The sequence below is a fragment of the Podarcis tiliguerta genome (genome assembly GCF_965153285.1).
Source record: "Podarcis tiliguerta genome assembly, chromosome: 2".
Lineage (NCBI taxonomy): Eukaryota > Metazoa > Chordata > Lepidosauria > Squamata > Lacertidae > Podarcis > Podarcis tiliguerta.
This window is the reverse complement of record NC_139535.1, coordinates 59011948-59025800: the sequence shown is the minus strand read 5'-3', so window position 1 is coordinate 59025800 and position 13853 is coordinate 59011948. Positions and strand designations below refer to the sequence as shown.

Here is a 13853-nt window from a genome sequence, read left to right as displayed (position 1 = left end):
GGACATTCCGGAGGGGGAGGGTGGGGGAAATCGCCCTTCCCTGCTGTCGTAAAATAGGCAGACGGGTTGTGGCTGCGAAGATGGCGGCGCCCGCAATGCTCGGGGGTGAGTTTGGCAGTGGGGAGGGAGGAAGAGGAAAACGATGATGGAATGTGCCCAGGGGAGGGGGGCTGAGCATTTCTCCACCACCCCACAAAACAAAACCTCCAGCTTCCTGCCCTTAATGGTTCGTTTCTCGTTTTCAGGGGCCGCCCGATTGTGGAGCTTCTTCAACTCCGTCCGGACCGGGAGGTGAGTCTGCCCTGCGAAAGGGTTTGGGGGCCGGTCGCTGTTGTGGCTGCGGAGGAGACCGCAGTATCTCTCTCTCTCTCTCTCTCTCTCTCTCTCTCAGGGTGATGAAGAGGCCTCTGGCGCACGAAAACAGCTAATGCAAAGCTGTCGTCTTCTTCTTTTAAGGGCACTTTTTGTGCATTTGGTGGTGTAGAATTATGGCGCCCAAGGCAGCACTTTGGTCGTAGTCAGTATCCAGGAGTTCGAGCGCATGACCAGCAGCAGTAACCACTGAGACTTAAACAAATCTTCCAAAGGTTTCTGTACTCCCGTGTTTAAGAGAGGTTGGTCGATTTAACAGCCCTGTACAGTGGTACCTTGGGTTACATACGCTTCAGGTTACAGACTCCGCTAACCCAGAAATAGTGCTTCAGGTTAAGAACTTTGCTTCAGGATAAGAACAGAAATTGTGCTCTGGTGGCGCGGCAGCAGCGGGAGACCCAATTAGCTAAAGTGGTGCTTCAGGTTAAGAACGGACCTCCAGAACGAATTAAGTACTTAACCCAAGGTACCACTGTACCAAACCAGCCTCTAGAATCATGGAATCAGAATCGTAGAGCTGGAAGGAACCCTGAGGGTCAAATAGTTCAACCCCCAGCAATGCAGGTATATCAACTAAATCATCCATGACAGGTGGTCATCCAACCTCTGTGTGTCTGCTTTCTTAAATCAGTGCAGGAACAGAAAACATCTTTCATCAGCAGCTACTAGGCTGCCTGGCTGAGGAATTTGCAGCCTTGAAGTGACAGTATATAAATGCAATCAATCAACAGAGGGTATCCACCTGATGGTGAAATGAAACACCCTCAGATTGTGCTTGAGTACAGATAATATTTAAGTGAATGAAGGTATGTGTAGAGTCTTCACTCTCAGGTTATCATGCCTTGGAAGTCATTTCTTGGTAACCTCTAGAATGGACTGCTTTGAAGAGGGTCCAACAATTACATTTAGTTCACAGTACAGCTGCCAAATTGCCAGAAAGGACCAGGCACTATAAGTCAATTGGTCTGCTTCCTGATCAGTTTCTGGGCTCAGTTTAAATCCCTTCACAATTTTGGACCAGAATATCTAAAGGATTGTGTCTCCCCACGTGTGGTTAAGATGTGTATTTAGAGGTTTTTCTTCCAAGTTGACGTGCAGCAGGTGATTACTATGGAAAGCCCCCCCCCCATCATCATCACTGAACACAGGAGCCTTTGATAGGGTACAAAAATGTTTATGAAACTTCACTCCTTGTCCCTTAGCTGCAGAGTTACTAGGAAAGAAAAGTGGAGGCTAGCATTTCATTAGGTGACCAGGAGGGAGCACACTTCTACCGCACAATGAGAAGCCATTCTCATTCAGTAGAGTATTACAGAGGAACAGTAGGGCTCTGATCTTCATTAATGAAGAATCACAGGGGAAAGATTTGGGAAGAATAAAAACACATGCACAGTTTTTATTTTATTTTATTTCAGTGGGATTACACTTATCTGCATGGTCAATGAATCACACCTTTATATAAGATGGCTTTAATGAGTATAATCCAAAGCCAGTATTTTGCATCCTAATGGCAAAAATAAGCAATAGTTTCCACTTGTTTCCTTTGGAGAAGTTAATTCTAGAGTTGAAATTCTTCTGGAATATTTCTGCTACTGGTCCAACCAACAGGATCTAACAAACTTGGGCTGTGCTGGGAGACAGCTTGTGCCTGCTTTTAATTTTACAGGCTGTCTCTTGGTATTTGAATACCATTGTGAAGACACAAAATACAAATGTGCATGTGCATATTTTTACAGATGGAAAAATTGAACATTTCAGGAAACTTGATATATATTTGAAATATATATATATATATATATATATAGCTTTTTATGGACATTAACATGATTTGATAGTACTAGCTGAGACCCAAGGTGGATAAATGCTTTTTTAATTATGAAAATAATTTAAAAGATATGTATCTGTAAATACGAATAGCAGTAGATATTTCCTGTGTTGTCTCTATAGGGGTGTCTTGAGCACTAGAGGGTGCCATCACCTAACGGTTTTTTGCGCATGGGTAATTTGTCTCTGCTGAAATGTGACTGGATATGGAGACAGTGGACAGAAACTAAACAAAAAATAAATATTCCAGTGCTCAAGTTGTGTTTCTCAGACAGAAATTTTCCTATGCTATATGGCACCTTGCTTCTGAAATTGAGGAGGCTATAAAAAGAATTTTGCAATATTCCATAAGCTTCTGTGCTTCAGAAACGAGTGGATTTGTTTTGCTTGTTTTAAATACCATTGATACTGCAGAAGCCTTAGTTATTTCTATGGGTCACAGCTGTGCGAATGGATCACATGGAACTACTGGCTGCGTCTCACAGCCTGTGAATTGCATCCTACAGTGCATGTGGGGAGTTCTGCTCACACAATAGGACTTCCTTTTCTGCTGCTCTCCCCGGGCACCCTTAAAATCGGCTTTGGGGGTCTTCCAACCCTCCGGAGCAGATTTTAAGGGTGTGTGTGCGGGGAAAGGAGGGAAATGTTCAATTGTGCAAGTGGAATTCTACCACACTAGTTGAGCAGCAGTGTTGAATATGGCCCCATGTGAGCATTTTATTCAGCCTTGGGACCTTTCCCTCTTCCTGCAAGTGGCAAGAACTGATGTAGCCCTGCAAAGAACAACTGGGCCTGAATTCTTGCATAGTCATTTTTGGGCATCAATAAGTTCTTACAGTGTTCCAGAGGGAAACTTAAAGGGCCTTAGTCTTAAGAAGATGCCAGGCACACTTTGTATCACTAACAAATTCTAGGTCTTTGTCATTATCTGAATAAAATTATAAATAACTTGCACATATTCTACACGGCACCTGTACGTGCCAAAAAAGGTAAACATAAAAGGCCACAATTGTGATTCACAAGACTGTAAGCGTAGAATTCTCAATGACAGCTCAGAAGGGGAAACTCCATATGCATTGGAAATTTGCCTTCTCATAATACCTTTCATGCTATGAATGCCTGGCAGCTTTAGTGTCCCTCCCACAACTAACCAGTGTGTAATCTTCTTCAAGGAAGTAAGCAAAGCTGAATTATAAAAACTGCTAATCACTGAAATTCTTTCCTTTCCCCCCAGAAAGACCCAGCTTTCTTATTTTCCTGTCTCCAATCCCAGTCCAGAAGTTAAATCATTTAGTTGGAATAATAAGAGAAGTACTGGGAGACATATGCCCAAATTAAAACGTTTAGTGTGTGGTTTCTGTTAGTTACTTCAAGCTCAGCTTTTCCCATATAGTGTATCTAACTGAATCAATACCACTTCATTTAATAATTGATATTGAATATATTATTAGGAGCATATGCCCATAATGTATAAATAGGATAGCATTATGGATGCTGCCTATTGGGCTATCTTTGCCCCCTTTCCTGCCCCTCAAACCAGCAGGGCAATTGAGCCATCTTGGAGTATGTTGCTCATTGATTAGGAGAGACAATGAAAGAGTGCGTTATGATATGTTGGGATGAAAAGTATCTAGCAATCAACTTCTTAAGTGATTATTATAATCTTGGTGGAATGACAAATTCTTGTCTCACAGGTTACTAGCACCTTGCAGTGTTCCTCTTCTGTCAAATATCCATACAAGTGCATCTCTGGGGGATATTGGAAGATGGGAAAAGAAGAATAGGATGGTTTATCCTCCACAGCAACCAGGAGAACCTCGAAGACCTGCAGTAAGACTTACATCTATATATTACAGAATTGTAGAGCAATGAACAGGGGTTCATTTTGTCTATTTTTGCAAGGTTGTAATTTCCGAGAACAAGGTTGGCACCGCATTTGTATCAAACGCACAGGCTTAAATGTTGGAAGCATTGACCCCCATTTAAAAACAACAACAATTTGTTAATTTTTTTGAAAAGCAATAAAAATTAATTCACAAAAAAGGAAGCAGTGACTCCCAGACTTACCACATCCCAGCAGCTCTTTGGCACAATTAATGACTGAAATAAAACATGATTTGTTCAGGATCCTTACTCAGTTTTCATCCACAAGCCTCTTTGAGTTCTGTCAGGGAAAAGGACAGGGTATTATTATTATTATTATTATTATTATTAATTCCAGCCCTCCGATTTTGATTTTGTCCTCTGTATTGGCCAGTCAGTCTTGCTATTTAGCATGTCAGTCCTCACTGACTGGCTTTTTAAAAAGATTTTTTAAAGTTTTTTTTTTAATGTAAGGTCAAAAGTACAAACGATGTAACTTTGCTTAGTAACTGTGGTTATGTTTTTCTGATTTGTTTGTACTTTAGAATTTATATTAATAAAAAGCTCAGTGGCCATTATTTTGTGTGTGTTTTTTTGTTTCACTAAAGATGTACTGCACTTCTGCAGACCTTGTGGTTTTCCTGAACATGTTGAAACCTCCTTCCATTTTGGCTACATAAGGATCCAGTCTCAGGAAATTGAGTTTGCTGTTAGTATCAAGGATATGTGTGCCTGGCTAGATGGCCAAGCACATCATACTAAGTAAAGTATCATTTATTTTATTCCCCCCTCTGGTAAACAAAATAGATGCTGCATCTTGAATAGACATCATAGGATAAGGCATATGTATCCCTAATTCTGTAGAAATTGAGTCTCATTCTGTCTGCTGTGTACAGCTAATGGGTTTTATTCTGGCCTGAATTTCACTGTGATCACATCCTTATTTCTCCTGCCTTGGGCTGTACTTAGAAAACTGTAGCCGTAGTGGTACCCTTGTCAGCTTCCATTGTGTGCGGAACTAGATAAACTAAATATTAAAAGGCTGGTCACTGCAGGAAAGAGATGCTATTTTTAAAAAAGCTTGAAATCACTAGCTGGTAGCATGATATATGGGGCACTTGGGAGACTTGTATGAAAACTCTTTCAAGTTTTCCCATCAGGTATAGTAATCTTGGTCTTGCATTTTTTACAGCTTTTCTTTACCTTTAAATAATGAATTTACTGTCAGATGGTTTGGCTTGCTGCTGAGCGCAGCTAAAATGAAAAATGGTTTCACTGCAGACAAATACAGTATTTATTTTTAAGTTCCTCATTTTTGTCTTCTGTGCGCATTTATCGGCTCTGCGAGCAATATGATTTGAAGTATACACACTATTTTTGAGCAACAAAGCACACATGAAATTTCACTTCTCAAATGATTAATGTATCTGGGTGAATTTTGCTTCTCTTTTCCAAAGCTTTTTAAAAATATATATAAAAATGCATTCCCATTCTGTAGCTGGTACTGGACCTTACGTGTGTTAGCAAAACAGTAGTTGTGAAGGGATTATTATAAGCAGCTTTTTAATCAGTTGTATATTGAGAACTTAACCTGCACTGACCTATTTTGTTAGGCTTGCCATACAACAATAAATTGTTGAGCTTTTTTTTGGGGGGGGGGCGGAAATTATTGAGCTTCTTGAGCATGGGTTGCCATACATCTGGATTTTCCTGGACATTTCAGCAATTACTGCCAGGACGCTGTTTCCGACGGCCGAATCCTGGCAGTGTCCAGGAAATTCCAGACATATGCCAACCCTATGTTCTGTGCATTAATTTCATGAAATGTATCTCACCTATGAAGACTGACTGAGGCACAGCTGAAAATTTGTATGGTAGTTGAACAGCTTTGTGTTGAGCAATGCTAGAAAAATATGTGTCAAAGGCCTGTTGGCTAATTTTTGCACCTGGAAAATGGAAAGGATGAATTCATTTCAACACGGAGTGAACTGCATGTGGAGCATGGGTCCTTTCCTTCCATGGCCAGCTGCAAAGATCAACAGGTGTTTGCAGGTAGGAGAGGGAGAGGCAAGCAGACCCATTCAGCACTGCGGTGGGGGAAGAGTACTGGAAGATAGTGGGGTCAGGGAAGACCCATGGCAGTGCATAGCTAGACAAAGCAAGCAGCTGGTCAGCTGTTCCCTATGTTATCTGTAAGTCTGTATTAAATTTCACTGCTTCAGTATACAGTGGTACCTTGGTTTACGACCATAATCCATTCCGGAGGTCCGTTTGTAAACCAAAACAGGTCGTGCTTTCACCAATGGGGCCTCCAAACAGGTCGTAATCCAAAAAAATTTGTCCGTAAACCAAAAAAATTGTAATCCAAAAAAACTGGGCCATAATCCCAAAATAATAATAATTGCAAGCTGGGATGCGCACTTCCAGGTTTGCATTGGTCGTAATCCAAAATGGTTGTAAACTAGGCTGTTCGCAAATCAAGGTACCACTGTACTAATGTGTGCCCACCTGAGAAGGGACTATAGCTTAGACGTAGAGTGCATATTTTGCATGCAAGAGGTCCCAAATTCAATTCCTGGCAACTGGAGGTTAAAAAAATTATATTTTCTAGCAAGCTCAGAAAATATATTTTCCTGAGAACCTGGAGAGATGTTGCCAAGTAGGGTAGGTGGGACAGCAGTATGATGCACCATTTCTGATACCTTTTTAATCTGCACCAAGTCATTGCATAACACTGTTTAAAGGTAGGAACAAGTCAGCCAGGCTATAGTTGGTGACCATAAAGCTGCCCACGTGAAATACTAAGCGTTATTTATTATGTAGGAAGAGACAAATAACACAACATAGTTGGAATTAGTTTTCGCTGCTTCCATTCTTGCCTGTTGCCATGTAAAGTCTGTCTGACATAATTTTTGGCAGGTGGAGGAGGAAATGTTTTCTGTTTTCAAAGTAGTAGAGGAACTGGGGGTGGTGGGGAGAAAACAAAAGACATTGTTGTCCCTAGAACATAAACATCTCTTTTATATAGGAAATATACCACTGTCGAAGACACATTAAATACAGTAAGGACAAGATGTGGTACCTGGCAAAACTGGTAAGAGGATTGATTTTTGTAGGCTTAATCTTGTTAGGATTATGAGATTTCTTTTCTTGGTGATGGTTGTATTTTCGTGCCCTATTTACACGGGGTTGCATTTGATTTTTTAAAAAACCCTTTCCTTGTAAAAGCCCTGGATAAAATGTTACATAAGTTTACTTAAAAAAGCAGAGGATGCTTTGCGCTACTGTGCTAGAATATCCTGCTTTGCCATTTTGTCCTGGTTGGGGGGTGGGCGGGGAATATACCAGGAGAAGATATAGATAATATAAACTTTTTGGTGTGATGCATGGAGTGTAGCAAATACTGAAAAATGAAGAATTGCTTAAATTTCCTCTGGAAAAGCAAAAACATTGCATGATCATCTGCAGAGGTCAAGTCAGGTCACCTGTATCTGTTGACTATGGTTTCCCATGTTACAGTTTCCATGTGGAAACCTTTTGAAACTTTATCCATGCCCTAAACTCTTATTTATGTGTGGAAAACATTATTAGTGACAGCGTATGCCAGGTGAAGGCAAGCCACATAGTGGGGGCTGATCATACAGCAATTGCATAGGTTGCTGTGTCAAGCAGCTGCACATGAAAATAGTTTTAAATAGCCTTTTCCTTTCTGCAAAACCCCAGCCAGCATGGCCAGCAGTCAGGGATAACAGGAGTTGCAGTTCTTCAGATTTGAAAGCCTTATTCATCAGAAGCTTTCTATTTATTTATTTTGCAGCGCATTTGAGATTAGGAATTTTTCTTCTCGATATCGATTTGGTAGTCCTTAATGCTCTTTGTCAGAGTTTTTGTTTGTTTTAGTTTTTTGTACCATAGCACTTCTATAAAACTGTGTAAAGCAACTCAGTGTTGCATAGTTCTTCTACACTGAAACTGATGGTTATAATGTGGTTTGTTTCACTATATATGAATTATATACTGTATTGAGAATTTCTCCCATCTCTGTGTTGCTTTTCATTTCAGATACGAGGCATGTCCATAGATCAGGCACTAGCTCAGTTGGAATTCAATGACAAAAAGGGAGCAAAAGTGATAAAAGAGGTATGTTACAAGTTTCTTTAGAATTTAATCTACCATTCTCTATTAAATCCATATATTTCTATCTTTTAGATGATATTTCTGGGCTAGTTCATATTGTTTATAACTGGCTTATTCTTTTATAAGCTTTGGATTGTATGCTGTATTTTTGAACAAGTTGGTGAACTGCTTAGAGAACTTTGTTAAATACAACACACACACACACACACACACACACACACACACAGAGGGATGTGTGTGGCTGAGAGCTTGCATAGTATCTTGCAGAAGTCTCTCATTCTCACTCAGTGTTGTGCTAGTTGATGTGGGTATATCTAATTTTCCTGGCAGGATTTTTATGCCTGAAATGGCACTTCCACTTTTGTGCTGGCAAAAGTGTAATTATATTGTTTGGCACCTCTGGCAGGGAAGCCTCTGACTCTGGATGTAGTGGCACAGAATGTAGAGAGATTTTGGGAACTAGACTTCTGTGTGGGAAAAGAAAGTTTTCAATTTGGCTGGGGTTAAAATCTGCCACAGGACATGTTGCTATGAGGTAGGGAAGCTAATAAGCAAAGTACCCTAAGGCAAGGAAGTTGAAGAAATACATTGTTTCCTTTTTTAATTTAAAGGTGAGTAGGTATTACTGTGCATATGAAAACTCCAGGGTTAAAAAATTACATAATCTTAATTTGTAATTTTTCCTTTTTTACAATAGGTCCTTCTAGAAGCCCAAGAAATTGCGGTGAGGAAGCATAATGTAGAATTTAGATCCAACTTACACATTGGTAAATAGTTTATTATTATAGAAGGCATATTCTAAAGTTTGGCATCTCTGAGTAGCCTTGGCATGAGAAAATTTCTCTACTGGAAGGTCACATTAAAAAATTTCAAATTAAATGTTGGGTTTTAAAAAATTTAATCCATGCTAAGGATGATTGATTATTTCCCACTCCAAACAAATATTTTGGTTCAAATATTATTGTTTATTGGAAAAACTTCCATTTATACAACAAGTAAAATACACATGACATACCCCCCCACCCCCAGTTTTGCTTACTAAACACAACCTAACTGATCCCAGGTGATTAAGGCCATCAGAAAATGTTGTGATTTTTTATTCCTGCCCCCCTCACAAAGAAAAATCCCACAAAAAATCGATGAAAGCTTCAAAATGGAGGGTTTTCTATATCTCTCAGTGTCCTGCAGTTTCTTGGTTTATTAAGTACTGAAATGTCATGAGAGCTATTACCATATTTTTTGCTCTATAAGACTCACTTTTCCCCTCCTGAAAAGTAAGGGTGTGTGCGTCTTATGGAGCGAATGCAGGCCGCGCAGCTATCCCAGAAGCCAGAACAGCAAGAGGGATTGCTGCTTTCACTGTGCAGCGATCCCTCTTGCTGTTCTGGCTTCTGAGATTCAGAATATTTTTTGTTTTGTTTTCCTCCTCCAAAAACTAGGTGCGTCTTGTGGTCTGGTGCGTCTTATAGTCTGGTGCGTCTTATAGAGCGAAAAATACGGTACATAAAACTCAGTGGGATATGTCTAAGATGAGGATGTCAGATTCATTGTGTTGATTTTGAGTATCTGTGTGCTTAGATAGGGGAAAGGTGTCAACACAACATGTAAAGCCTACTGATTACCTGTATACACAAGACTTCACAAGTTTTACTGAGTACTTTCAACTTCATTGGGAGTTCTTGGCCTACTAGCCATTTTATGCAGAGTACAGATTCCTTGGAGCAAATATATTTAATTTCTCAAATTCTAGCAAGGAGTAGACTTGCCTGATGACATCTTCCAATAGATTAAAGATAGGCTTCTAATTTCCTAGCATTGTTGGGGATAGCAGCAATTTTACAATCAGCATACTTTACCAATAGCTGCATAAAAAGTTGGGTAGACCTTTGAAAAGTTATTCAACCTGCATGTGGATTAAGTATAACTTCAGTTCTTGCAGCTGTGGTTGTTTGACATTACTTGCCCTAGCATTTGTATACATGAAAAGTGCATTATTCCATATAGGTCTTAAACACAATAATCCATTTTTCATCATCAGCCCATTTCTGTTGGTTTGTAATTCATTTTGCTGTGGCAGGTTAGCCAGCAGTTCACACTTCACTTCCCAGCAACTGGTCATCTTTCAACCTTTAATTGAGGTAAAAAGGTTCTAAATTAAGTGCATTTAGATCTGGCATTTAGGTATAGCCCTCTGAGTTCTCCATATCAAATAGACCCTTTTAACTTACCTTTATAATGCTGCTGTCATAGGAAGCTCATTTCTCTTTTAAACATATGATGACAAAAAGCAGTATAGAAATGGCTTCTAGCAAAGGGGGAAATAAAATGTCACTTCGTCATGATTCATAACGCCTCGAGTGGACGTTCTAGGGCAAAGTGACTGACCAGCTTAGTGAATTATGCTTTCCTAGGGGAAGGCTTAAAATGGGTGGGGTGGGTTTTGGCTGCACAAAAACCTTTGATAGATGAAACTCACAGTTATAGAAGAAATACTTAGTGAAATACTTAGTGAAATATGAGTAACAGTAGTAGTTTTCATTAATTTGTTTAATGTTTTTGCTTCTGGTTGACACAGGTCCTGTTTTTTCACCCATTTAAAAAAAATATATATTTTCTTGTGTACTAATTTTTTCTGTGCCATGTTGTTACCACACTTCTTTAATAAAGTTAGTGGTCTGCCTAAATGGGGGTTGGGGCATTCTGAAGGTAAAGGATTTGCATATAGCTTTATTGTAGGCCCAGATAAATAAACAGGACCGGTACATTTTTCTATGGGTTTTTTTCTAATTTTTGACGTGGCACATTAAAAAGAGAAATCCTGGTCTGTCAAGGCATTGAGTGAGCCAGATATTTTTAAAAATAGAATTTATGTTATGGCCTGCATTCTCCCTTTCTTTTAATGTCTATTTTATGTCTTCTAGCTGAATCCTTCTCTGGAAAAGGGCACTACCTGAAAAGGATCCGTTACCATGGCAAAGGCTTTTTTGGCATTATGGACAAAGTCAAGTGCCATTACTTTGTGAAATTAGTCGAAGGCCCACCTCCACCTCCAGAGATACCAAAGACTGCTTTAGATCACGCAAAGGAGTATGTGCAGCAGCTGCGTAACAGAACCATTACTAACACATTGTAATATTCCCCACTGTGTTGTTCCCTTTTTTGTGATAACCATGTAAATAAAGTACATTTTAAAAATCAGTTTCTTATTAGGCTCAGTGGTCTCCTATAGACACAAAAATGTGTACGGTGACTAGGAAAGCATACCAAGCACTAGGCAAGTACAGTGCCTCAGATCTAGATGATACTTGAGAAAAGTGGTAGGGAATGGTCTCAAATGAGGAAGCTACAATCTGATTTTTCAGTTTGGATCTTTCCCAGTAGCACTTTCACTGGGAGTATTGCCTTTCTTGATCTTTTAGTCTGCAAGTATGCTTTAGCACATGCTGAGAATGCAAAAAAGATTTAATGGGATATCCAATCTAAAGGGGGCTTGCATTGACAGAAGTGCTTTTAGCTACTGGAATGATAGTAAATGGATTCTGCCCTAGTTCAATTAATGGTGTTTTGGGTTTGTAGCTATTTTAGATTTCCGCCCTGTAGTTGAAACACTGTTAAAGCATTATAGATCTACTTCATTAAAGTGTCCCAGCCTGAACATGGGGCATATGCTTAATGCTAGTTACAAATTTGTGAGGGGTGAATGTCTCAAATTACAATATATTCTGAAAGCACATGATTCAGCTGCCATGCTGTAGTCAAGGAGCTTTGGTTATTGTCAGCACCTGGATGAGAGACTTGCCTGGGAACTGTAGGTACACACGATTTGAATTCCATCAGGAAATGCAGGGAATAAAAAACAAACAAAAACGCCAACTGTTCATGTTCGACTAGCAGGCAAAGCTCTGTGAGTGCAACTGCCTTTTCTTCATTCTTTTCTTTTGCATAATAATTCATTAAAGAATATGGAATGGGCAGTCAGTTTTGTTCACTGACAAGAACTGGCAGGGAATATGCATTTGGTTTGATGATTGCTTTTGATATCTTCTCATGCATCGCAGAAGGGGGGGGGGGAATGTTTCCGAGCAGCTGCACAGTAAACAAGTAATGAGGAGAAATTTCAGTTTAGTACAGTGTAACTGCAGATGATGCTACTGTTCATTTTCTGGGGGTACATAAAGAAATATGGAAAACTTGCAGCCCTTCTTAGTTGCCTCTTGGCGCTCAGTTGCACTAAGAAGTCCCTGGTATGTGCAGAAGCCAGTTAATCTCTGAGGAAATGACATGCTTAGCAGTAATAGAGCATGTGCACCTAGATTACAAAAGGAAATTGTCAGTGATTATACAGTTCTTTATTTTTGATAGGAAGCAACTTACTCTCTATGCATTTTGTGCTCTTAGCTGCGTATAACAGAGCAGCCTTCTCTTCCAGCTCCAAAGTCGGATAATGGTGCATTTTGTTTCAGGTCAAGGGTGAGGAGGCTTAGGGACCGAATGCAACCCACCAAGCCTGCCTATCGGGCCCCTGTGACTCTCCCTAGGCTACACTTCCTCAGCCGCACCTGTCTGTCTAGGTCCCACTTCCTACCAGCCCTACTTTTGAGTGTTTGCCTGGCTGGAATCTATCCTGGAACTCTGACAACTCCTCTTGCTTATCTGGATGGAGGATAGAGCAGGGCGGGTGTAAAACTAACCTAATACACAAAGGTTACAATTGTTGCTCTTCCTACTTTTGCCTCTGGCTTCACCCACCACTGCCATGGGCTCCAACCACGCTGACGGGAATGTGGGTTTCAGTCTGAAAATTTTTTTCCCCTCCTGTTTTAGATGGTGAGGTAATCTAATCTACTTTTAGCTTTTTGTTTAATTGTAACCAGCTGGCTTAAAGAAAACGTATAGCTGTATGAACTGAAATTTGTGTGACCTATATATTATTGAGTGGCATTTATTAGCCTAGAGCAAGCTTGAAATCCTCAAAAGTTGGCTTGGGTAACTTGATTTTTGAGGATTTAAAACTTCCTCCCTCAAACAGAGACAGTTCTAGGGGAGTCACACCAGGTACAGAGCTTCTGGGGCATCAGAGCAAGTGCCACCACTATTACTCCAATTGACGGCTCGGAGAGGGGAGGCTGCTGGATTTTGGCGTTTCACCAGGCGCCCCTGAAATTTGAGATGTCAAGGTCCACCAAAGGCAACATGTGGAAGGGGCTTCAGGGAGAGTAAGCAAAGATAGTTTCACTGTGTTCCCATGGAGCCTTCCGGGCCTTTAGCTAGAATCCTCCACAGAAAGCCTTTATATCCAATGCTAGAACCACACTCTCCTCCCCACCTCCTTCCTTCCAGCTACCATAAGCTAAATATTGGTTTCCAACAAAATTGTAGATTGCTCCATGTTGCCTTCATTTTTCGTATACAACCCAGCTTCTCAAAGTCTGAGGGGAACAAAGTTATTCCTTCGCTCCTCTCCAAGTGCCTGCTAGACCACTGAAAAAATCCCTCCCTTTTGTAAATAGCTCTCCTTTATTATTAAAGTGGGGTGTCTGTAGGAGTTTTGCTGCTGCCTAAACATGAGGCAGAAAAAATAGAATCTTTGGTAGTTTTTTTATTTGCTAATTGTTGGTAGGCTGATTTCATCTGATGGCTTCCAAGGAAGCTGACAA

At 40.3% G+C, this 13853-nt stretch overlaps 1 protein-coding gene across 1 annotated transcript; it reads left to right on the top strand.

The window, feature by feature from the left end:
• The first annotated feature begins 21 nt into the window (after positions 1-21).
• On the top strand, positions 22-11394 carry MRPL22 (mitochondrial ribosomal protein L22). Its single transcript, XM_083424047.1, has 7 exons — positions 22-105; positions 246-291; positions 3891-4026; positions 7088-7153; positions 8122-8199; positions 8894-8963; positions 11118-11394. Exons 1-7 carry the CDS (start codon positions 81-83, stop codon positions 11327-11329), a joined length of 633 nt encoding a protein of 210 aa, XP_083280173.1. The 5' UTR covers positions 22-80; the 3' UTR covers positions 11330-11394.
• The last annotated feature ends 2459 nt before the right edge of the window (positions 11395-13853 follow it).